We start from the raw sequence: 27,028 nt of genomic DNA on the forward strand, positions 1-27,028 counted from the left end.
GACTCCAGGAGACCTAATTTAAGTGGTAAAATAATATGCCAAAGACCATATTAGAGAAGCAGATATATTACAAACTAAAGAAATTACTGCAAATGAGAACAGGAGACATGACAAATAATTTAAGAGAAACAGGCATTATCTTGTGAGCCATCCACATTTGTCTTTAAGATGGGTAGGCATACAAATATTTTAAATAAAAACCCCTTTTTTATCCATGCAATCATATTTTATCCTTATTCTTTCTTATTCTCTAACCATAATTGAATAGCAGGAATCTTGTGATGACTTCCATGCTTTGTTAGTTGCTTCCAATTTTAGTGTGAGAAAATTACTATGCCATAGAAAATTACTAATGCTACACCATTACTATGCCATACAAAGCTTTTGTGGAAAGCAGGCACATGAAATATTCTTCTGAACTGGTGCCTGTATCTCCAATTTTCTATAAACTCATATAAATGCACAAAGATTGGAAATCATTCTGAATGCAATAAAATATAAAAGTACAAATTCATAACATCTGTAATTGGTGGCAATCTCAGTTTTGCTATGTTAATCAACACCTGTAGTAGAACTGAGAAGCATTTGTATTTATTCAAGCAAAAATGAATGGAATAAACTCTTCATTAGTTCTGATTCTTCTGAAGTTTCTCAATGAAATTTCTATTTTGGAGAATGTAACCTGGGGGTCATCAATGTACTATCTTTGAATATTGAAATATTTTGTCATTTCTTCCTGAATATTGCAGTTGTTGGTATGAGATCAGTTGTTTGTTTATTTATTTTTCTACAGAGACTGATCTGCTTCTCCTCTGGAAAGCCAAAAAACATTGTTGGTTAGCTAGCATGTATTACATTATAGGTTGAGAAGGTAAATGAACAAGGGATTAATTATTTTCATAGTGAATTAAATACTTTTAGAAACTAAATTAATAAAATAGCTTCAATGGGTCATTTTCAGGTTCATTATGTTTCTTGTTACTCTTCAGTTTAATACATTTTAATTAACTTTACATTTTAGTCTACATTTCTTTTTCATCTTCTTAGTTGATGAAGAAGAGATTAGCGATTAGATCCTATGTCAATCTCCTACTTTGATTCTGGTTTTCAGGATATTTCCAAGATTAGTTGCTGAAGTTCTTCCAGGGAGATTAATTCCTGGACGTCTTCTGAGCTTTGCTCCCTGCTTGGATTTTCAGTAGAACTGCATAACATGAATCCCAGTTCTATCTTCAATTCTGATCTTCAGGTATTTTCTAGGAGATTGTTATGAAATACAGAGTCTTGGTCCTTCATCAGATCTTATTTCTTCACCACTCAGTCATAACCTTTGATTTTCCTCCAACTATTGCCAGCTTGCTTCAGCATAATGGCCCATCTTATGGCATTGGCAATTAAAGACTCCACAGCACAGTAGTTAATAAGCAATTAGTCTCTGCCCATATCTAGTGAAATTATAATTTCACTGAGAGGTTATCCAAAGAAAAGAAATAAAATTCTTCTTTATAGAACAATTGATATTGTGTGTAATCATTGGTGTTTCATATAAATTGCAAAGAGAGAAAAAAGAAACATACAGCACAAACCAGTTACATGTATATATTAGGCAGGAATAGATTATTTAATTTGTCTGGGCCTAGTATTGATTTGTTGCTGGAGACCATCGGATCTTTAAGAAACCATTGCTCTTTAATTTGTCTCGTTTATTCACACCTGACTTTGATATCTATTTTAAGGTAGATAATTTTTAAGAGATAAAAATTATTTCCATTTTACCAAGTTCTCTAGACATTTCTGCCAACCTAGCAGTTCGAAAGCACGTTAAAAATCCAAATAGAAAACAAGGGACCACCTTTGGTGGGAAGGTAACAACGTTCCATGCGCCTTTGGCATTTAGTCATACCAGCCACATGACCACAGAGACGTCTTCAGACAGTGCTGGCTCTTCAGCTTTAAAACTGAGATGAGCACCGCCCAGTGGTGGGATTCAGCCAGTTCACACCACTTCGGGAGAACCGGTCGTTAACTTTCTGAGAAGTTTGGTGAACTGGTTGTTGGAAGAAATCATTAGATTTCTTAAATTATTTGAATCTCACCACTGGCACCGCCCCCTAGAGTTGGGAACAGGTAGCACATATGTACCTAGGCTTGTGTGTGATTACAATTTGAAAATGGGTTATAAGTCATTACTGCACATTCTGGTAGCTAGAATGCCTTTCCAGTTTTGCATTTCTATTATCTCACATAATAACATATTAAATATCCACAAGCAAAAAACCCTGTTTCTCCAGGAGATATCCCTTCCCCTCTGTTGAGAGAGAAAGAAAGCCTTTAGAATGTCAAATAATGACATGTGATATATTCAGTGGTGGAGCAAGTATATTGAATGGTTAAAACCCAAGATTTAAATTTGAATATTTTTGATAGAAAAATTATGAAGTAAGCATAAAGTCATGTTTTTGGCTACATTACAATCCAACCCATGCTCAAATTGTAAGAACGAATAAGCTGAAACATTTCTGGAAAGCCACCTCCTGGAAATAAAACGCCTTTTCATGTATGTTGTTTCAAGAACTTTCCATGACTGCAAAAGAAATATATAATAGCTTTCCATCAAAGCCCAAAATGGGCAATAATACAGTTTAGAATGAAACTATAACATGTGAACAATTTACTAGCTTGTTTAGTGGATTCATAATACTTTAATTTTCATATACACAGATAAAAGGAAGTAGACCTATGTTTTCTTTTCTTTGCCTTCTTCATGTCATATATATGCAGGGGTGAAATCCAGCAGGTCTGACAGGTTCTAGAGAACTGGGAGTGGAAATTTGGAACTATTTGGAAAACCAGTAGCAGAAATTTTGAGTAGTTCAGAGAACCGGCAAATGCCACCTCTGGCTGGCCCCAGAGTGGAGTGGGAATGGAGATTTTGCAGTATTCTTCCCCTGCCATGCCCACCAAGCCACACCAAACCCACCAAGCCATGTCCACAGAACCGGTAGTTAAAAAATTTGGATTTCATCACTGGTTGGGTGAAATAAAAATGCTTCCAAATGGGTAATTCCAAACGTACCAAGCATTATGCATGCATTGTGTCTTTCCTTTTAAAATTTTAATTGTAATAATAAAGAGGGAGAAACAATATTGTCTGAACATAAATGAGTTCTAATATAATAAAAGATGTAGCTGAAATCTATGGATATGACTAAAAGAAATTATTCAGTGTTATTTTGTGGTATTTTCTTTTTTTAGGTCAAAAGATATGCTATGGTGATTCAGCACATCCCTGCTACAAGATTGCCTATTTCCAAGACATGTCTCGGCGTGTGGGTTTTCAGGAGGCTCGCCAAGCTTGTGAAATGGGTGGTGGAGTACTTCTCAGTCTAGAAAGTGAAACAGAACAGAAACTGATAGAAAATATGCTACAGAATCTCACAAAATCAGGTCCTGGGATTTCTGATGGAGATTTCTGGATTGGTCTATGGAGAAATGGAGAGGGACAAACCATATCCAGTGCCTGTCCTGATCTTTACAAATGGACAGATGGAAGCAGTTCCCTCTTCAGGTAAATGCTCTTAATATTTTATTCCAAAACTCCTAGCAATAGAAGACCAAGATGTATATGGAGCTAGAAGCAAAAAAAATCTCCTCCAACTTGAGGATTGTGTTGAGAGGCCATTCTTGCATTATCTTGGTTTTATCAGACAGTTGTGAGTTTCATACTGTAGTTTTCTATTGCTTTCCCACATCAGCATGGGTTTTCATCATTATTCTTATACCATTATTTTGCATTCTGCTTTATTCATATATAATACTTTACTGTGTTAGTGAGATGATAGGTAGTTTCCTACCAAGAATTGCCCATCAAATATAGTGGAATATGACTTTTAGCTTCACTTGTTACTGAATCTTGGATAACATATTTCTTTCTTCCCATATTCTGCACTATCATTCAATAATGTTTCCAAACATATTTTTTACAGACCATTACATATACAATAGTTTTCCCTTCCATGATGGGTTTGGAAGCCAACAATTTCTATTTAGGGTTTTTTTGGTAACTTTAGTATAAATTCTGCAATAGATCTTTGCCACAACTGATGCTTATTTGACATGGAAAAATGTAATAAAGGAGTTGCACAAAGTACAACTCTCAGCTAACTTGGGAATATGGGAAAACCTAAAGGAAGAAAAAAAAACCTATTTAACAGAATAATAAAGATTCAAAAGTTATATTTTGCATTTGTTATATTTCTGCTTTATAGAAATTGGTATACTGATGAGCCTTCCTGTGGGAGTGAAGCTTGTGTTGTGATGTATCACCAGCCAACTGCAAATCCAGGTTTAGGAGGACCTTATCTTTATCAATGGAATGACGACAGATGTAACATGAAGCACAATTTCATCTGCAAGTATAAGTCAGGTAGGGCATGATAAACCAAGTTCTTGATGCAATCTTTTAATTTTGAAGCACAGATAAATCAGCAGTGGCACTTTCCTTGCAAACTAGACTCAGAACTAAGGAAGAAACCCTGAATAATATAGTTTACTGTTAAATAATGTTACTGCCTTTGTGTTTGTCTTCTGAATTTTTCATACTGATGACATTTAGGCTGCTAAATCATTCAGTGCAATAGCAATCTAATAGATTTTATAGATTTGATATTGAGCTATAGAAGCACAGTTAAGCTCACCTAACTAGTCTCATAACTAGGTCAGATAATGTGTTCAAAATAATAACCAAGTAAGATCAATGTGCTTCATAAAATATTTGTATAGAAGAATGTATTAATTTATGATCTGTTCTACTATATATAGTTCATATATACATCCTTCACTGTTTTTACTTTTGGGTATTCTGTGAAAACAGGACACATATATATCACATGATCTTTGAAATAAGAATGGGTTAAAAATAGAATTTTTAAAAAAAGTTCTGGAGCTTGTTTTTACCTAAATATCATTCCATGAAATACAGTGCTTCATATTCATGTTTCAATGAGTTTTCCACAATTTAGTGCCTCTTGAGGCTTGAAAGTTACAGCAACAAGTCCAATTAATTTGAAAAATGAACTGAATGAGTATTCAATTTGGTTTTCCAAATGAAAGTAGTCTGGGGAAGGGTAGTTATAAAGACTGAAAAAGCTTATTACAGTTATTTTTGATGTTGCATACAAAACAGTAAACATAAATGTTTCTTATTGATTTCACAGAAGACCTTGTAGAAAAAGAATCAGGAGACAAAACAGATTCACATCATGGTAAGAACATTTTGGACCGAATTGTGATGTCGAGAAATAAAATCTGAATTATTTTTGAAATTGAAACAATCAGACAGATTAAAAAAGCAGGCTAAGTTGGAACATTTGAACTATCATTGCAATTCAGAAAATATCCAGTTGTGTGTTTTATAGCATATTTTGGTAACTTTTATTCCAGATGTGATTCCAATGTTGCAATAAAGCCTGTAGCCAGAATTTATCACCCACACTTTACTTTAAAAATGATTCGCTGTAGAATTTTGTTACCTTGTCTAAGTATAATCACAAAAGCAGATGCAAAAACATAGAAAACAACTTTATTATTCTTTTCCCCCCCAAAAAACTGTTTTTTCAGAAGTTCAAGCAACAGTGCCAGCCGTGAAGCCTAATGATCCAAGCAAGTCAGAAGATGATTTTCCATTGGTCGTTACTGAAACTGGTGGTAATTGATATATTTAGTTTTTAGATCACATTTCAGAATGCTATTTTGAAAGTCCAATTAGATGCACTTAGCATTTTGAAGGAAAAATGATATAACATTTATATTGGGATAGACATCCTACATTTAACAGAAAGTAAATTGCAGTGAGATAAGGAATTTCAAGTATAATTTTCTGGAAATGCCAATTGAACATGAGGACCCAGATTGTTGGGGGCAATAAAAGTTGACTTTGAATATAATATACAAATGGATGAGACTATTGCTTAACACAATATAAACCGCCCTGAGTCTTCGGAGAAGGGCGGGATATAAATTCAAATAATTAAAAAAAAAAACCATAAATGAATGCAAGCGAAATGGACAGCAATAAAAATAAAATCCAATAAAATGTTGGCAAGTGAACAAATACTTGAAATTTGAATTTTTGCAATTAACATTTTTCTTAATTCAGTTTTTACAAATGGCAGCTCATGAAATAAATAAATAAAAAATAAAGTGGCCCTATTGGCCATGACAACAAGAACATGGTGTATTGTAGCAAGTTTGCTCTTATGCATGTGTGGAAACTTGGAAATCCCAAAGCTAGCATCTTAGAAATATACACAGTTGCTGATAAATCACATGATAACTTTTATGCTTTGTGCCATATGCTTGCATGGTGAATGTTTTGCTTCCCTAAATCCTAGTGCATCTTCAGGATCAATAAGGAAGCAGAAAGATGTTGTGGCAAGGAAGGCCTTGGTACAGCTCCAACTGATTCACCAGCTATATTCCTTTCTGGATAAGGAGCACAGAGGATCATTCATGCATTTATTATCTCAGGCTTGACTGTTGCCATATGCATGGGTCTGCTCCTAAGTACTACTTGGAGCTTCAGTTGATCCAGAATGCAGTGGCATGCCTTGGTATGCCTGTGTGATACTATGTAATACAATCAGCAAGACTGAAGATTCAAGTTGATGATTATGACATGTAAGTGTTGTTGGGATGAGGATATCTCTAACCCTAGCTCCTGTTGTAAGGGGTGGGTTCAGGTTTTTGACCACTCTTCTTTAATATCTATGTGAAACTCCTGGGGGAGGTCATTCATGATGTGCAGCATCTTCAGTATGCCAATAATACCATGTATTACTCTGGGTGATGTGCTGCAATGACAATGCATGGAAACTGGAAGAAACTGGCTCCAATTTAATCCTGGCAAGATAGAGTGGCTTTGGATTTTAAGCACTGTAGGTTCTGGTGACATATCATCTTTGGCTCTAGATGGAGTGGCACAGAGCAGGCGCACAGTTTGGGGATCTTTCTAGATTCACAGCTCCTGTTGAAGGCGGGGGCCTTTGTACAGATTCATCTTGTGCACCAATTGTTTCTATTCTGGACTTGGAGGCTTTGCTTGGGGTTGTAATTTTTATAATTCCTTCAATTAAAGTTTGCCATCTGTTAGGATGCAGGATGACATCTCTGTGATGGGATTTGCCATATGGATTGGGGTTTCTCCGATATTCATCTGACACCCATGCTGATGGCATTCCAGAAAGTCTTAAAACCCTGGCTGTTCACCCAGGCTAGGGAAATCCTATTAGATAAGTTTGGGAGCATGAATGTTATTAGTGGACTCACAATCTGTTCTTCTTCTATATTCATTTTCTTATCCTTTCTCTTTTTATAACTTTTATTATATTTTCTATTTCATTTGGTTTTATTGTATGTTGCAAGATTCAATTTGGATTTGGTTGGTGTCTAAATTGAATATATTAAATTAGATACACTGAATTCAGCTCTGTTTAATAAATGCTACATAATGGAAGTCAATTCTAGCCCATTTTCTAGTGAACTACTTCACCAGTCCCCCTCCACCCATGTTAAAAAAGTTCAATGAAAATTTGCCTTACATTCTTGTGTGCATATTGTTTAAGAAAGTAATGAGAGACCTTTTGCTTTTTTTCTCCCTCTGTTAGCAATATGGAATTCTGAAGGTGGTTTTTAGGTAGTTGTCAGCAATGATCTTTCCTTAAACTAAACTAAAGAGAGTAAAGTGATTATAAATGTTAAATGACGTTATGATAATTAACAGTGAGAAGACTTCTGCAGAATTGCATTCATGGTTTTCTATTCTCCATTACCATTACTACCATTTTTGTTGGTGTTCTTGCAACAGGCTTCCCAACCCCATATGACTGATATGATAGATTCATTTAATTTGAAGATAAACAGATAAAGAATCAAAAGACAATTTGATTGGGATTTAGGAAAACTATAATGAATGAATGCTATAGGTAAGGGAGTCAGAAGGAAGGGAATTATTTATGGCAGATGAAGATTTTAAATTTTGTGTATTAATGTATTCATGAATAAGAAATAAGATATTTGGGAAATAAAGAGTCTCTCCAAGTTTGTTAAGATACAGAACATAGTATTTAAGGAATGTTATTTATTAAACTGAATTCAGGTTGGCTCAGTTTGTAGCTGTACCATACATAACAACTAAAACTATAAATTGGTTTCTACACTACCTTTAAAATGTGTTCTCTGGCTGAAATGTTCAGATTAAAAAATATGAATTTGAATATACATCGAAACAAATTTCATGTAAACCTTGGAACTCTGTTCATGAAAAAAATATATTGTTTCACATGTTCTAAGACAGTTGTGTCCAATTGTGGCCTATGAGCTGTATGTGGCCTGGACAGTTGTAATGTGGCCCCACAAGATTGTAAACTTTTAACATTATTATGTGATTTATAAACATTATTTCAAGGTTCCGAGTAATGAACCCAACCAATCTATCACCTCTGAGACTTTCAGCCTTCTCAAAGAATTGCTTTATTGAGTACATCATATCAACACTTTTGAAATGCAAAACCAGCTCTAGTTATTTCCTGCACTTTCAGTAGAGTAAAATAATAGTCAGCCCCTTCCCTCCTTGTCACAGGTCACATTGTCCATATACGTTTTACTGGCATCTCCTTGGTAACTTTTCAGTCTCTGGTCAACACCTGTTGGGATGATCTTGGTTCCCACAAGATAATAAGTTGTTGATGTCTGGTCTGGCATTCCAGAGCTCCTTCCTACCCCCTATGTGTCAAGCTGAGAAACGGAGTATATGGCTGCATTAAATATATATTTTATATGTGGGCCAAGACAATTTCTCTTCACATTGAAGCCCGGGTAAACCAAAATTTGGACCTCTGTACTCTGCTTCATTCAGATTTTTGGTTATATTTTTTGTATAACCAAAGGAGCAATGGTGGTGCAGTGGTTAGATACAGCTTTGCAGGCTAACTCTGTTCACTGTCAGAAGTTTGATTCTGACTGGCAGAAAGTTGATTCAGACTTCCGTCCTTTTGAGGTTAGTAAAATGAGGGCCTAAATTATTGAGGCTAATATGAAGCGGTATATAAGTCTATGCTATTGCTATCCCATTGGTGGATAAATTACTAGAATAAGCAACTTTAAAATACATTTTGAAACTTTCTCTTGGTTGTATATTATAGGGAAAAATTATTTTTGCCATTAGTGCTTTAAAGAAATTTCAGGATTAAAATATTTAGTTACATATAATCCCTGTTTTCAGAGTCCTTGGTTTGCATGGTGTCAACACCAAGCAAGTAAAATATTTAAATATTTATTATTTTAGTACACAAAGCTAATCCTTCTATATTTTAAAGTGTAATATTTTTTTTCTTGCAGGTCTAATTCCTAATTTAATTTATGTTGTTATACCAACCATACCACTGTTGTTGTTGATATTAGTGGCTTTTGGGACTTGCTGTTTCCAGATGCTTCATAAAAGGTAATTCAGTGTTTTATCAAACATGACAATTTGTATCTGTGATTTGTATACTTTGGAATATATGTTTCCATCTGTCACTTACTCATATTCAAGTCCAGTCTACATAAAATACAAAACTAGTCATCCTGAATGACATCCATAATATTGCATAGTGGATGTATTGTAGAAGAACGTATTTAAAAGATAAAGATACTACTCAAAGATAAAATGTGCAGCATAAATAGAGGGAGTTAGTTGTGGCCCTGTCATAGATCAAATAGTATTATTAAACCAATATAGATAAGCTTGTTACTTATGTATAACTTCATTAGAAAAGTAGCATTTCAGTCTAACATCAAAATAAAGCATATAAGCTTTGCAATATGAAACAATATATTCTATTATATATTCTGCTTTAAGCAAAAGTAATTATGCTCAATAGTATTTCCTGCTTTGGAAATATTCAAATGAAATATTTTCCAAAGATGGATCATTCCATTTTCCATCTCCTCTTGGAATATTATGGCCACTGTTCATTTTGTTTTATGAAGTGGGAATGCTGTTGCAGAAGAAAAGTTAAACAATGCTCCAGTGCGGAACTTTCTATCCACTTATTTTTATAATATTTAATCTTACTTTAATGTAGAATTTCCCAATTTTCATGGCAATGCAGGACCTCTCAAATATACTAAGAACGGCTGTGTCCTAAAACAAACTAACAAAAAGAGAGTTAGTGACGGTCCCTGTGTCATGGACAGATCATTTTCTCCTCTGCCTAGACTTTCAGACCGCCGCTCACCACCGCAGGGAGATGGAACGAATGCGCTGGTTCCATCCCAGGCGCCTGATGGACCCCGCGAGGTTCCTGACGGAGCTTGGGCCATTTCCTGAAGATCTTGCCCACGGCACGACCGAAGAACTAGTTGCGGCCTGGGAACAGGCTGCGGCTGGGGCTTTGGACCGTGTTGTGCCTTTGTGGCCTCTGACCCGGCGCAGATCTCAATTGGCTCCTTGGTTTTCTGAGGAGCTCAGAGAGATGAAACGCCAGAGAAGACGCCTAGAGAGTACCTGGAGGTCCAGCCATTCCGAGGCTGATCGGACACTAGTTAGGTCTTTTTCGAAGACCTACCTAGTGGCACTGAGGGATGCGAAATGTTTTTACGTTTCCACCCTCATTGCGTCGGCAGATAACCGCCCGGCCGCCCTGTTTCGGGTGACCCGCTCTCTCCTACATCAGGAGGAGCGGGATGACCCCTTGCAGGGACGTGCCGAGGAGTTTAGTGGTTATCTATACGATAAAATCGCTCAGCTTCGAGATAGTTTGGACCAAAATTGTGATGATCCAGATGGGATGACGGAGGCGCGTCTTGTTGATGTTGTTTGGGATGAGTTTGATTCTGTGGCTCTCGAGGACGTGGACAGGTTGCTGGGGAGATTACATGCCACTACATGTTTACTGGACCCGTGTCCCTCCTGGCTGGTGCTGGCCACTCAGGAGGTGACACGAGGCTGGCTCCAGGAAATTATAAATACTTCATTGTTGGAAGGGGTTTTCCCCGCCGCCTTGAAAGAGGCGGTGGTGAGACCCCTCCTTAAGAAGCCCTCCTTGGACCCAGCTGTTTTGGGTAATTATCGTCCAGTCTCCAACCTTTGCTTTCTGGCGAAGGTTGTAGAGAGTGTGGTGGCATGGCAGCTTCCCCGGTACCTGAATGAAGCTGTCTATCTGGACCCGTTCCAGTCCGGCTTCCGGTCTGGATATAGCACTGAGACAGCTTTGGTCGCGTTGGTGGATGACCTCTGGAGGGCCAGGGATAGGGGTTGTTCCTCTGCCCTGGTCCTGTTAGATCTCTCAGCGGCTTTTGATACCATTGACCATGGTATCCTGCTGCACCGGTTGGAGAGTTTGGGAGTGGGAGGCACTGTTTATCGGTGGTTCTCCTCCTATCTCTCTGACCGGTCGCAGACAGTGTTGAGAAGAGGGCAGAGATCAACTGCGAGGCCCCTTACTTGTGGGGTGCCTCAGGGGTCGATCCTTTCACCTCTCCTGTTCAACATCTATATGAAGCCGTTAGGCGAGGTCATCAGTGGCTTTGGGGTGAGTTACCAGCTGTACGCTGATGACAACTCAGCTGTACTTTTCCACCCCGGGCCACCCCAACGAAGCTGTTGAAGTGCTGTCCCGGTGCCTGGAAGCCGTACGGGTCTGGATGGGGAAAAACAGACTCAGGCTCAATCCATCCAAGACGGAGTGGCTGTGGATGCCGGCACCCCGGTACAGTCAGCTGCAACCGCAGCTGACTGTTGGGGGCGAGTCACTGGCCCCATCAGAAAGGGTGCGCAACTTGGGCGTTCTCCTGGATGGACGGCTGTCGTTTGAAGATCATTTGGTGGCCGTCTCCAGGAGAGCTTTTTACCAGGTTCGCCTGGTTCGCCAGTTGCGCCCCTTTCTTGACCAGGATGCCTTATGCACGGTCACTCACGCTCTAGTCACTTCCTGTCTGGATTATTGTAATGCTCTCTACATGGGGCTACCCCTGAAGTGCACTCAGAGGCTTCAGTTAGTCCAGAATGCAGCTGCACGGGTGATTGAGGGAGCCACACGCTGCTCCCGGGTAACACCGCTCCTGCGCAGTTTGCACTGGCTACCTGTGGTCTTTCGGGTGCGCTTCAAGGTGTTGGTTACCACCTTTAAAGTGCTCCATGGCTTAGGGCCCGGGTACTTACGGGACCGCCTGCTGTTACCCTATGCCTCCCACCGACCCATACGCTCACACAGAGAGGGTCTTCTCAGGGTGCTGTCCGCCAAGCAATGTTGGCTGGTGGCCCCCAGGGGAAGGGCCTTCTCTGTAGGAGCATCTACCCTCTGGAACGAACTTCCCCCTGGTTTGCATCAACTACCTGACCTTCGGACCTTTCGCCGTGAATTGAAAACGTACTTGTTCATCCAAGCAGGACTGGCTTAATTTTTAACTTTTAATTTTTAAATTCTGAAATTTGAATTTTAATAATTTTAAATTGGGGTACTTTATTTATTTATTTATTTATCAAACTTATATACCGCACCATCTCCCGTAGGACTCAGGGCGGTTCACAGGCATATTAAAACAATATAATAAATAAACATTAAGACCCAGTTAAAACTAAATATTATCATGGCCTGATCACTAAAACAATAGAAACCAATAAAAACCCCATTAAAATATGCTAAAACATTTTATCTTAGGCTAGTCCCGCACACTGAAATAATAGAGTCTTCAGTTCACGTCTGAAGGTTCGGAGGTCAGGTAGTTGTCGTAATCCTGGAGGAAGCCCCCCTGCCAACACCGTCTGCGAGCGGTCAGAGAGATAGGAGGAGAACCACCGATAAACGGTGCCTCCCACCCCCAATCCCTCCAACCGTCGCAGCAGGATACCATGGTCGATGGTATCAAAAGCCGCTGAGAGATCTAAAAGAACCAGGACAGAGGAACAACCCCTGTCCCGGGCTCTCCAGAGGTCATCCACCAACGCGACCAAAGCCGTCTCGGTGCTGTAACCGGGCCTGAAACCGGACTGGAACGGGTCCAGATAGACAGATTCCTCCAGGTGCTGAGGAAGCTGATATGCCACCACACTCTCAACAACCTTCGCTAAAAAGCGAAGGTTGGAGACTGGACGATAGTTCGCTAAAATAGCCGGGTCCAGGGAGGGCTTCTTAAGGAGGGGCCTCACCACCGCCTCTTTCAAAGCAGCAGGGAAAACACCCTCCAACAAAGAAGCGTTGGTAACTTCCTGGAGCCAGCCTCATGTAACCTCCCGGGTGTGTTTTATTGGGGTCAATTTGACGGTTTTACATTTAAACTTTTAAATTTTTCGGCCATTATATAATATGTTATTTTAATTTGTTGTTTTAATATTGTATACTGTATATTTTTAATTTGGCTGTACACCGCCCTGAGTCCTTCGGGAGAAGGGCGGTATAAAAGTCTAAATAATAAATAAATAATAAATAATAATAAAAAATCAAGGCCATCTACTAGGTCCAAAGAACTCACAAGATGTCCTGTTAGAGCTTTTTGCACAATCTTTTGCAGTATTTATGTAATCAATTTGCAAACTGCCATCTACTAGGTCCAAAGAACTCACAAGATGTCCTGTTAGAGCTTTTTGCACAATCTTTTGCAGTATTTATGTAATCAATTTGCAAACTGTTCCCCAAAACGTCAATGGTGATTGCGAAGAATGCATGTAAATAATTATATGGTAATTATGACATTCAGTTTCCAACAAGGTAACAGGCTTACTCTCTGCCACTGAACAGGGTGTATGACATACAACCGGAAACATGGGTAAGAAACACAGGAGGGTTAATGAAATGTTTCAAGAGGAAGGAGTTGATACAAAGTTGCAATTTTAGTAGAAATTCCATATATAAATATTTATATTTATGAGCTCCAGGAAAAAAAATGTAGCAGCAAAGAATTCTTTCTTGCCTCCCAAATGTGTGATATGTTAGCGAGGAATTAAGGAAGTTAAATCTAATATTTAGAGAATGTAGGTTAGCAATACTGAATAAATATTTGGTTATAAAGAAGAAAACAATATTGGACATGCAGATATTAACTCATCATATTAGGAACCAAGCATTTCTCCTGTGCTTTATGGCAAACCATTCATGCTTAGAGGCTTTCCCTTTCTTTCTTCTAGGGAAGCAAGGAGAAACTGCTTCAATGATTCATCTCCATTATCATCTGAATCCCTTACAGAACATTTAGATTCTAACTTGGTACATTGCTCAGTTTCTAAGGTCATTTTTTGATTCTGTTTTGAAGGCAGAATGTCAGTGTCTAAGCTACCCAGTATTCTTCTAAAAAATTAAAAAACGTTGTATACTTTGAGCTTTGACAGTCCTGAAATTATGATAAACTCTTATAAACTCATGGAAAGTTAGCAGTGTTCCTACTGAACAATAGTTTGGGGAATATGTTCTTGCCACATTTGTTCAGAGGAAATCCTTTAAAATCAGCAGCAACGTTAATAGCTTTATTTGGCTTCCCTCCATGCTGCTGTAATATTTAAAACAACCATTTTGAATGCCTTTTCAGAAGAAAAATGGGAAGCAAATCAAATGAATCATCACTACCACCACCATCATCATCCAAAACCTATAGGATTGCAGCCAATCAAAAAAAAAATTGCCATTGAGTTGCAATTGTTAATGTGAAAGAAGTAAAAGTTTTCAATATACAAAGAATAATAAAAGGTTACTTTCTATGCTGCCCTCCTTTGGGGAATATAGTCCATGGCGCAGCACTCCAAACGCAGCCCTCGCTGTCAAACAGCTTGCAATTTTTGTTCAGAGGTTGGCATTAAAACAGTCGTTTCATTCAATATGGACTGCTACATTGATATTGCCTTGTCTTACAGCAATGTTTCCCAACCTGGGCAATCGCAACTAGTCTACACTTCCACTCCCAAAATTCCCCAGCTAGCCTTAGGAGTAAAATTTCACATTCTGGAGAATTTTCCAAGTTAGGAAACACTGTCCTATGCCAATAGAATTTGAAGCCACTGGCTAAGAAGGTCTTCAAGTACTTACCTGGCCAGGTGCTTGTTTCACTGGAAGATTTCCCACTTTTATAAAATCTTTAGCCGTTTCCTCAGATTTCTTCAGTTTTGTTGCTGTTTTCTTCTTGCTAATATTTTGTTTTTTTGCTTTAATTATAGTTATTTATCAAAACTTAATTGGCACTAAGTCATCGATAAGCTAATTGGTATAGGCCTTGAGTGTTAAATATTGCACAAGATTTATAGGCTGTTCGGCTCTCTTCCTTAAATCTAAGATCAGTTTTATGCTATATGTATGTAGTGCTTTTGAACCAGGGTAAACAAAGCAATATTCCTAATACAAACATTCAGGTATTTTTTTTATAATTTATTCTTTACCACCCTCCTTTATTGCAGAGTTTCTAATTGAATATGTAAAATTATGTGAACCAAATGTATAGCCATGGATTTGTGTTTTTAATTTTCCAGTAAAGGAAGAACAAAAACCAGTCCTGACCAGTCAACACTGTGGATTTCTAAGAACCCAAGAAAGGACAGTAACCTGGAAGTATAGAAAACTGGCTGAAAAGAAAGCAGGAATGATACTTTTCAGGATCTCTTAGATTGTCTTGTTAAATATTAGTTTGGAATGGCTTGAAATTGCAACAGATCAACAGAATGAAGTGGAAGCTCCCCCTTGAGGCTATTGCTTGGATCATTTTTTATACATGATTTTTGGTTTTTAATCCCATAGCAAACTTGGCCAGCTAAAAGAAAATAAGAATATGATTATTTTGCTAAGGAAAGTAACTTGGTTACAAATACTAATGAGATAGACAGAACATTTTGAATTCATTCCACATGTCAATTGTAGAACAAATATTTCTAATTTAACCTTTAACATTTATTTCCATTATTAATTTCATATATATTGTATTGTTTCTCGCTAATGGATGGACTGTAATTCCAGCTAATATGAATTTACGGTGTATTAAGATGATTTATCTTTGCATAAAAAAATTCTAGACTAGAATATGAGTTATTGTAATCTCATATATGTAAAAATATTTATCAGTGTTAATTTGAGTGATGAGATTTTTTTCAAGGCAAAGAAAATGATGCACAGTACTTGATTATTCTTTGCTACCATCTATTTTTGATAATGCTTGTCCAATGTTAGCACAAATTATTCTACTCAGGTCATATTAATTAGTACAAAAACAGTAGAATTAGTACATTCAATTCCCTGAAAATAAGCTGAAAGAGAAAGTAGCTTTTCCTATGTTTGCTTTACTATTGGAACAAGCAATGACAGAAATGTATGGTTGACAGCTTATTCCATACTAGTATCTTGTTCTGTTCTGTTTTTGTTGTTTTGTTTTTAAATTGTGAGAAAGAGAAGTCGCCTTGATGCCACTCAGAAATGCTATCTCTTATACACTTAAAAATCATGAAATGTACACACTCATAGAGTTTCCTTCCTTCCTTCCTCCCTCCCTCCCTCCCTCCCTCCCTCCCGTGTTCCTGTCCCTGACTGACAGAGGTTGACACCACTCCTGTATAGCATCACTTTATGCATACTTGAATATATAAAGAAATTGTGTACAGGTTTTTTTTAATAGATTCAAGATAAGAAAACAATGAAAATAGAATTCAAAGGCTAGAATATCTTTCTTGTAATATTTCCTTTGATACAAATAACAGTTTGCAAATATTTCCTGCAGACAGCTAAGAGTCTTTTTATTCTTTTGGGATTTTTGTTCCTATTTGCAAAAGTCTAGATTTGAAGACCAAGAAAAGTATTTGTGAAACTGCCTCAGAACTGCTCAGATCTGCAAAATAGATCCTCAGTATGGCATTGTTTATATGACAGTGATAAGTATGAAAAGATTGCTAGAGAATATATACAAAAGTGTGTGTGTGTGTGTGTGTGTGTGTGTGTGTGTATACATACATACATACATACCAGTACATACGCACACACTTTGTGTTTGTAAATAACTGCACACAATTCTATATTAAGAATCTGTAAACAACTGTACGCATTCAGATTTGCTAAAGATGCCATTTTCAACTTCCATCATACAGATGTTTTATCAATTTGATCTAATATACCTCCCTTATGCATGTTGGGTTATTGAAAGATATTCCTTATCCTAATGATTGTGTTATATCAAAGACTTCCAGGAAATATCATGGCTGTAGGATAAACTTGGATGTAAACAAGTATGCCCTTGCCTCCCTTCTTCCCTCAAAAAATAAAAGACAATAGCAATATTACTTCCATATTGCTACCAAGAAAATGACATAGAGATATCTATGAAATCACCAAAAGTTGAGTCTGATGCTATTGTGCTGGTCATTTCCTAAAAATAAGAAAATGATGCTGGAATTTTTCTGACTCTTGACCAACATGGAAGCATGTATTAATAGCAGACATACTTGTACATTAGCTGCAATGGAACTGAGACTGAAATATACATATTGAATCCATTCTCAAATTTCTGTTCTAAAATTCTATGATTTGAGAATTATAAATTATAAATTGTTAAATCCTAAGATCCATTTTTCTCATTACAGTTATAAGTTTGGCTCTTCTTTCTGAATTTGTAATATTTCTTATCTAAATTTAGATTAATGTTATTTCATTTAAAATACAGGAATGTCTTGAACACATTCTGACAGTATGATTTAAAATGAATGAAATATATGCATATGTTATTTCACAAAAATAGTATAAAAGCATATCCCATTGATTTCAATAGAAAGCTGGTTTTTATAGCTATGAGTTATTTTTCAAAGATTTCCATCTTATAGTAAATGCAGTAGTTGTTTGGTTATTCTATCATGCACCTCAGGAAAAAAAATCTAAAATTAATTAAATTGAGAATAAAAAGTTACCTACTTGAATTGAATGATTAGATCCATAGTATTTTTCTAGTTCATTTGACTAGACATGAGAATTTCATGAGTACTGCTGATCAGTACTGTATCCTGAATTTTTGCATAAACTAAACATACACTTTGCATTGACTACTTTCTTAATAAACTGAGTTAATAGGAAATCATTGGGGAGGTATATCACTAAGGTTTTCTGATTGGAGCCTTAGCAATGACATATATACTGAAATATCATTACTGTTTGAAAAAAGCAGTCATTTGCAAATCTCTTACAAAAGAAAAATACTTATTATTTAAATGTATTCACAGCCTATCTGCAGTAGATTCTGTATAAGAGTTTAATTCATGACGTCGTCAACTGCTCTTCTCAATAAGTGTAAAGGCACAGTTTTACTGAGAATTGTATTTTCAACAAATCAGTATGTATCTGAGCTACCCTTCTCTTTTCTTATTGAAGCATTAAGATAGTAGCTGGAAGAAAAACATTGCAACTTCTGGGTAAATATCAGTGAAACGTCAAGTACTTGTTCAGATCACTTCTAACACAAACTTGGACATAATTTGAATTATTAATTTTTGCCTGATTCTGCCAAACTTTATTGCATAGATGCTATAATCACATTCTTTTTCAATCCTACATTCTTTCTAGTTTTTAAAAAACTGCTAATAATTAATGGTACGTTTTATCCAGTCTACAAATTTAAAAACGTTTACATAAATTCCAGGGCGATTTGGAAGTGCACACTTATAGCCAAAGGATGTTACACCAGCTAGAAACCACTTTTTATTCTCTTGACACATCAGAGGCCCACCGGAATCTCCCTGAAATGACAAAGAAAAATTAAAATATTGTTATTGTTGATATTATTACTATGAACGTAACTGTTTAATAAGATCACCGTCAGTTTTATCTAATATTTCTGCAAGTTTCTCTGTAAATCATAAGTTTAAATGAAACATACTTGATCTGTGTAAAAGTTATGTCATGATGTTCATATAAGTATTGAAGAAAGAAATACCTTTCATAAAGATCCCTTACCCAATCTGTTAACCATGGGCAAGAAATGCTTCAGTAAGATAAATTCACTGAAATGAATTTATCTATCACCCTGCTTCTGTCTTGGCATTGAGGCAACCTTCAACCATATTTTGATGCTCTGCTCCAAAGGTTATGCCTATTACTTGTGCCTATATGGATCTGGCCATGCTGTTTCTTTGCTGTTATGTCAACTCAGTCTCTGTAATTTATGTATTTTTATGTAAGAATCATGGCGGCACAATGGTTAGAATGCAATACTGCAGGCTACTTCTGCTGACTGCCGGATGCCAGTAGTTTGGCAGTTTGAGTCTCACTAGCTCAAGGTTGACTCAGCCTTCCATCCTTCTGAGGTCAGTAAAATGAGGACCCAGATTGTTGAGGGAAATCTGCTGACTCTGTAAACAGTTTAGAGAGGACTGTAAAGCACTATGAAGCGGTATATAAGTCTAAGTGTTTTTGCTATTTCTGTTAATTGCTTGCAAGAAGGGTGGCATGGCCCATTCCCTTTAGTCACTTACTTCTCTCTGTAGCTTTTTTGAGGATTCTATATATGAGGAGAAGAACACATACACAGAAGCCTTAATCCCTTGGTGCTTGATAATATTTTATAATGCTAATAACAGGGATTATATGTATAATTTATTTTTTCTGATAATTTCTGAAGCACTAATTATAGCTGGTCAAGGAGAACAAGTGATCTATTGGATTTCAATAGTTAGGCTAGGCTTTTTTTGAATAGGTTCTTTGATGGACTAGTGAAATTTTGAATGAAACTTCATTCCTTCCCTACCTCTCTCCCTTGTTAAGTTGACACTAGTACTACGATTTTTTTCCTTTCAGCCAAAATGATTAGAAAAAAGGTAATATTTCTCTGCTGCCATACTTGGAGATATGCCAGATGGAAAAGACTTAAGCATAAAGAGGCGAGGGGAGAGGTATCAAGGTAACAAGACTCATGCAAGGAGTCTACCAGTGAAAACTACATGACCTCAAAGATGCACCTTCCCGCCCCAAGAGAAAAAAAGTGATGGCTTCCTTTCCAAACATATGCAGAACAAGGAATTCATCAATTGGTAACCATTATCCAGACAGAACACCTGGCCAGCAGCATTGCCAAGCTTGAATAATGGATTTGAATCTGAGCAGAAATACCAATAGCAATAGCGCTTAGACTTATATACCGCTTTACAGCCCTTTCTAAGCAGTTTACAGAGTCAGCATATTGCACCCAACAGTCTGGGTCCTCATTTTACCCACCTCGGAAGTGTGGAAGCCTGGTAAGATTCAATTGGCCAAACTGTTGGCAGCCGGTGATCAGCAGAAGTAGCCTGCAATACTGCATTCTAACAACTGCGACTGTGGCTATTAAAAGTATTAAACTAGCTTCATGTCCAGTTGATTTCAGTACAGGAGAAAACAGTTTATGGAAAGCCTTTTGCTGAACATAGCTCAAAGTTCACTGCCTTTGTAACAGTACATCACTTGTACTAGTAAGGATTATTTTATTATTTCCTTGATGGATGGAGTTCTAAATGTTCAAAATACTTTCTTCAAACTAATTCAAAGTAACATACAGTAATAAATGAAAGCAGAATGTAATAGCAGTGATGTAATTATGATTAAAAAATCCTTATAATTTTACTTTTATCTCATTAGTATCTATCACACTTGGCCAATAAAATTCTATTCTATTCTATTCTATATATAAAGTTTATATTATTTATTGCTTTAAGAGCCATGGTGGCACAGTAGTTAGAAAGCAGTACTGCAAGATACTTCTGCTGACTGCTGGCTGACTGCAATTTGGCAGATCGAATCTCACGAGGCTCAAGGTTGACCATCCTTCCGAAGGGGGTAAAATGAGGACCCAGATTGTTGGGGGCAGTATGATGACTCTGTAAACCACTTAGAGCTGTAAAAGCACTGTGAAGCAGTGCTATCGCTATTCTAAAAAAGAATCAGAAAAACTGATGAATAATTTATTGACTATACTATGACAATGCAAACACTGTTACCATTTACCTTACAAGAATCAACTCCACCTTTGTCATACCCAGCACATATCATGTTTTCAGTAATATTGTACTCTGGCATCAGTTCCTTGCATTTCTGATGTGTTATAAGAGGGACTTCTGCTTCTTGCAATATACTTGAGATTGAATCTATTTGAAAACCAGAAGTATATGTATTGTTTAACTGATAAAATGATACATATCATGTAAGTCAAATAATATACAGTATTCAGTCATTCCTATACTCTATGACTTATCTTCAGAGCAGGCCCATGCAAGCCCCATTGTATTTTCATTCCCCCAAAGCTACATCTCATGTAAGTAATGTGGCTCTCTTACCACTTTTTATCTTCACCTTCCAGCTCAAGCTTCCATTTGCAAGAGATGGAAAAGGTTTCCGTGCAGTTTTCCAAGCTGCACAGAAAACCAGATGGAGATTCTATTCATGCACAGCACAGTTGTAATTCAGTACAAATGTAAACAAAATCCAGAATGGATTATAGGAGCAAATTAGTGAGAGCTCACAGAATGGCACAGATAAGAAGCTCTTACAGTTTTCTAGCTTTCAGCTTGTTCTAACAACTGCTCCTCCCTCCCTTATCTATTTTTGCTTGTCAAGATCAAAAAGTTATTAGTTCCAAAAAAAGTGCTTGATTAGGTGGTGTGACATTCCATCTCTGACTTACAGGGTTGACCTTTGAATTTGTAATTGCAGAGAATCATAATAATACAATACATATAGAAGTTAGAAGTAAATATCTGTTTCTCACTTCTGCTATTTTTTTTATAGAAAAGCTCTGTCATTCAGTGTTTCTGACATAAGTACGCTCCAGCTGGAAGAATAGAATAGCTGATAGTTGTGGCATCCTTAAAGTGAAACAGATTGATTATGGCATAGATACATTGTTTATAATTTTTATTCTCTGCACCCATGTGTGTAGTAACAATGGAGCACAACATTTTGTGCATCACTGTATTCCTTTCATGAGGTAGGCTCTAGTCCAGAGGTCTTCAAACTTGGCAGCTTTAAGACTTGTGGACTTCAACTCCCAGAATTCTCCAGCCAGCTGGCTGGAGAATTCTGGGAGTTGAAGTCCTCAAGTCTTAAAGCTGCCAAGTTTGAAGACTTTTGCTCTAGTCCATTACCATTTATGCCATAATAAATCTAGTCTTGAAAGCGCTGCATGATGCTTGTTTTTCCCTTATTTATTAGTACCTTTAAATATTGTTCTGCAAAAGACATTTATTGTACATGGTCAGCTTGATAGCTTGGGACCTAAGTGACATTATGTGTATTTTTCATATTATGCTGTAGTTTGAGTTCATGGACCCCAATTTAGAAAAGTTTCTGTGCTTTGCAATTGCAGAATAAATATATGCGTTTTTAACTGCAAATCCTACTAGGGGACCAAGGAATATGCTATAGGGAAGATCTATGCATAACTGAAAAACAACCATTCTAAGGCATTGTGCTATTTAGCAAACAAGTTTTAGCTGTTTAGCTGCATTCTTTGTCAGATTTTTTTTGTGTGGCTAAATTTAAACCACTTGGAGGTACCAAGGATCACCTTTCTATATGTTTCTATGTTTCCTGCAATCTACTTGCTCATTTAAGGCCATGTTCCATGTTCCTTGGCTATGTGTAATATGAGTTACAATTATGAATAATGAATAAGGACTTCTCAGTGGTGGCTTCCGTTGTTTGAAATGTATTTCTAGTCTAAATCTAATTTATTGTCAATAATATGTATTCTTTATGTAGTTCACTTAATATCTGGTTATTCAAGATGCCTTTATTAAAATAAAAAAATGAATTTTCTATGGTAATATCTGTTTTAATCCTATTTATTTTCTGTTTAATCATTAAAAACTGCTTTTGCGTGGGAATCTTTACCTCTTTATGATTAGTTTATCATTTTATATGAGAAGCCAACAATTTTAATGGTTTTCTTTTCCTACTTTTAATGTAATATCTACACAATATTTTTTAAAAAAATCAAAGTTTGTTTTTGGAAAAAAACACTTATGTACATTTTCCCAACCATTACTGTGGCTGGAAAATTAATATAAAGCTTCAATGGATCTGTTTCATAAAATGTACTCTAATATTATGACAGTTGATACATCTGAAAGAGAAATGTTTTTATACTCTTAAGTTATAGTGATTGCATCAGGAAAATATAATAAATTGAAGAAAAAGATTTAACACTACAGTGACATACCTTCCTGTGTGGTTCTTCCCCAGCCAGCAATAGAGCATTTAGTGCCTGGCAAAAATTGTTTATTTTTTTCTGGGAAGCAAATGGGTTGAATATAATCTGTGTAAAAGAAATGAACAATTATACCTGCACTCTCCAGTCTTTAATAATAACATTGCACACATTGTTTTGCTGAAAAATAAGCTTCAGAGAAATTTAGCAGGGTTACCACTTTTATGATGTTGATTATTGGAAATTATACTTAATTTTTTTAAAATATCTCTTAGATTTAGACCCTAATCTGTTAATAACCTAAAGGCAAAACTGCAGCACAAAATCATTTTACCTGTGTAATTCACTCTAAATTGGAGATGCATCAAAGCAATGTCACTGTCTTTTGTTCGCTTATTATAGTGAGGGTTTATAATGATCTGATCAATCTCTCGGCTCACTGTTTGAGGATATGATAGATTGAGATTTGTGTGCAGCCCAAGAACGGCTTTCCACCGAGATAGTTTTAAATTCCTCCTAAATCAAAATAACATATGCTTAAATTATGGCTTGAAATAGCTTGTAAGATGTAATTTTTGTATATTTTAACATTTGAAACACAATGACACAATATGTTCAAACACAACTTTTACTGATTTCAGTACTACTGGGAGTCAGGGATAGGCTTAAACCTCCAGATATTTTGGATACTAATTCACAATCTCTTTCCACCGGTCATGTATGTTGGGGATCAAACTTTTAAGAATCCTCAAATTACTTATTCCTGTCTTACATCTAATGTTCCCAAATTTCTGGCAACTAAGAGTAGGTTTTTGTAAACGATTTAAAATTAGAAATTATTTTTGATCAGTTCTCACAAAAATGGGTGAGGAGCCTATCCTTTCAACTGTGTGACTGTCCAATATTAGCAATATTCTATTTTACTTTCTCTTTTGTCAATCATCCACGTCACTAGTATGATATATTTAAGACGATATATACTGATCATAGGCAGTGGTGAAATCCAAATTTTTTTACTACCAGTTCTGTGGGCGTGGCTTGGTGGGTGTGGGTGTGGCTTGGTGGGTGTGGCAGGGGACAGATACTGCAAAATCTCTATTCCCACCCCACTCTTGGGAGAACGATATTGCAAAATCTTCATTCCCACTCCACTCTAGGGCCAGCCAGAGGTGATATTTGCTGGTTCTATGAACTACTCAAAATTTCCAGTCCCAGTTCTCTGAATGGCTCAAAATTTTGCTATCGGTTCTCCAGAACCTGTCAGAACCTGCTGGATTTCACCTCTGATCATAGGGATATAATATGCATTATTATATTAAAATAGATATATGCTGACTCAATATTAAGAACAGCAGTTTATCAATACTGATTTTTATCCATTTCATATATTCCTTTTAACAAATGTTAAAATATGCCAAACTCAAAATTATATGTGAAATTGCTTAGACATGCTACCAACATTATTAAGTCAAACACTCCTTTGAGTCAAGCTTCATTCCCAAAGATTTTATTGTCACTTCCATCTATATTACTTATCAGCAATATGGAAGTTCATAATTTTTTTTAATCTCATTGTAGCCTATAATTCTTGAATTTCTTAAGGATAACTTCTCCATCTGTTTATTAGATCTGAAAAATTTCTCAAATTAGCCAATGTTGCTTACATGATATTACTTTCTGTGAAATCAATATATTTGCCACATTTAATAAAGTACTCACATTTTTACACAAAATCTGTCATGTTTGTAATACACTGTAGAATTGAACAAAATATAGATTAAAGAACCCACATTAATTTGTCGGCATAGGTATCACAATTTGAACACTGTTTCCAAGTTTATTGCTTCATGTCCATGTATATTACTGTGTTGAATCATATTGCATCCTCAGGGAGATAATGTCTCAAAATGTGGTGAGTAAGTATAAGATGAAGAATAAGATGAACTGTTTGATTATGAAAAATGTGTCTTGTTATTGAGCAATGATATGCCAGCATTGATGTAGATGAGACAGTGCAGAAATCTAATACATATGCAACAAGATAGCTCTGAAGAGAGAGAAGCTAATGGCCTTTATTAGGACAGGAGCAGCTCAGATTATGATAGACAATTATACAAGAATCATAGATGCTTGTATAAGCATCATACTCAGCACAAGCCTGAGTACCAGTGTTACTGATAACAAATATTGCAAATTCTTATGAGACAAATATGAACATTTATTATTCATATTTACTTAGATGTGTTTCATATGGATGGTTAAGCTGTATTTCCTATAAGACATTCTTTAATCACATATTTGGCACAACTTCAGAAGAATACAATTGATTGTATTTAAAATGGAACACTTAGGCTAGTATAGCCTTTATAATGCAGATACTACATTAAATCATTCTTGATTTACTTATAACTGTATTGTAACTAACGAGATGTAATATTGAAAGTAATTGAAGAATCACCACCCTTGGATTCTATTTTTAGTAATGAAATGCTTTGAATGTATTAGTAACATTACAAGAAAAAGTTCACATTTTAATATGCTATAGACAGCTTCTGCAATGCATAATGTGAACAGTGCTGATGGAGTCAAAAAAATTTTCCAACTAACTCCCAATTAATGTTTTAAAAGCATTAGGAGTAATAGTTCTTATAGCTCTTAAGATGCATTCCTTAAAATATGGGTATCATATTTTAATATTCAGAGGTGGGCCTCTTTTTTGATGCAGAACCATTTAATAAATTCTGACCACCAAGATTGTCCTGTTTGCCTTTCTATAAACCAGATATTTACAAGAAATTGCTTCTTCTTCTGGAATAAGAGTGTTCATTACATTCCTCTCAGAAATTTGCCATAGTTCATTGTCTCCTATGACAAATATTAGATGTATAAAGATAAATAAGTTCCTTGAAATTGTTCTAATTCAGATATCTTGTTCTTATAAATTTTATATATTCTATCAACCCAACACATTCACATGTACCAGAATTAATATAAAATAATCAGATAGGGTTGTTACTGTGAGAAAAATAGAAGTAAGAGGAAGGAGTATTAGGTATGTGTTCACCCAGGGGTGAAATCTACTTACCTTCTTACCAGTTTGAAAGTGCATGTGCCGCGCACATCACATGCACACACAGACCTTCTGTGCATGCACAAAACCTGTGCATGTACAGAAGGCAAAAAACACTACTTCCTGGTTAAAACCAGGAAGCAACGGCACCCGGGCGGGTGGGCGGAGCTTCACTCTGCCATCGCTACTGGATTGCAAACTACTGGCCACAATTGCTACCGGATCATGCAATCCAGTCCGATCTAAGAGCATTTCACCCCTGTGTTCACTACTTTGAGTTACCTATAAAGTAATAAAGGCAGGACGAAAATTTAATTAATATAAGATTATATGATTGCTTTTATCAGAATCCAAGATCTGATAATTAGATTCAAGCAAATAGAATAGAATAGAATAGAATTTTATTGGCCAAGTGTGATTGGACACACAAGGAATTTGTCTTGGTGCATATGCTCTCAGTGTACATAAAAGAAAAGATACGTTCATCAAGGTACAACAATTGATGGTCAATATGTCAATATAAATCATAAGGATTGCCAGCAACAAGTTATAGTCATACAGTCATAAGTGGAAAGAGATTGGTGATGGTAAGGCCATTGGCTCAAGTTGAAATGTGAACTAGATTATTTAAGGAAAGGACTGGTGCATATGTTCCATTTCATGTAGTGGTACCTCATCTAGTTTGCAAAAATCAGTTCTATCAGATGACAGCAAAGAGATATATAATACTCCAATTCTTTCCTGTCTTTTTCATAGTGCTTCATATTTTTGCAGCCTAGTAATGGGTTTTAT

General features: G+C 36.3%; 2 protein-coding genes across 3 annotated transcripts in view; one reads left to right on the forward strand and one right to left on the reverse strand.

Moving 5' to 3' along the window:
* CHODL (chondrolectin) overlaps positions 1-16,532 on the forward strand; it is a 33,223-nt gene extending 16,691 nt beyond the window's left edge. Inside the window, exons 2-8 of one of the 2 annotated variants that reach the window (XM_058186401.1) lie at positions 3,256-3,568; positions 4,269-4,426; positions 5,217-5,264; positions 5,620-5,706; positions 9,397-9,499; positions 14,165-14,243; positions 15,494-15,603. In XM_058186401.1, coding sequence (XP_058042384.1) covers positions 3,256-3,568; positions 4,269-4,426; positions 5,217-5,264; positions 5,620-5,706; positions 9,397-9,499; positions 14,165-14,243; positions 15,494-15,496 — 791 coding nt within the window. In that variant the 3' untranslated portion in view covers positions 15,497-15,603. Of the gene's footprint in view, positions 1-3,255; positions 3,569-4,268; positions 4,427-5,216; positions 5,265-5,619; positions 5,707-9,396; positions 9,500-14,164; positions 14,244-15,493 lie in introns of both variants that reach the window. The other variant, XM_058186400.1, reaches the window with a different exon arrangement.
* Positions 16,533-18,536: 2,004 nt separating this feature from the next.
* Positions 18,537-27,028, reverse strand: part of TMPRSS15 (transmembrane serine protease 15) — a 73,650-nt gene continuing 65,158 nt past the window's right edge. The window contains exons 24-28 of the mRNA XM_058186213.1: positions 23,501-23,682; positions 23,179-23,274; positions 22,559-22,561; positions 20,967-21,106; positions 18,537-18,727 (exon numbers count right to left, since the gene is read on the reverse strand). Of these exons, the coding sequence (XP_058042196.1) occupies positions 18,569-18,727; positions 20,967-21,106; positions 22,559-22,561; positions 23,179-23,274; positions 23,501-23,682 (580 nt within the window). The 3' untranslated portion in view covers positions 18,537-18,568. The remainder of the gene's footprint in view (positions 18,728-20,966; positions 21,107-22,558; positions 22,562-23,178; positions 23,275-23,500; positions 23,683-27,028) is intronic.

This window comes from Ahaetulla prasina, chromosome 5 (genome assembly GCF_028640845.1).
Source record: "Ahaetulla prasina isolate Xishuangbanna chromosome 5, ASM2864084v1, whole genome shotgun sequence".
NCBI classification, from domain to species: Eukaryota; Metazoa; Chordata; class Lepidosauria; order Squamata; family Colubridae; genus Ahaetulla; species Ahaetulla prasina.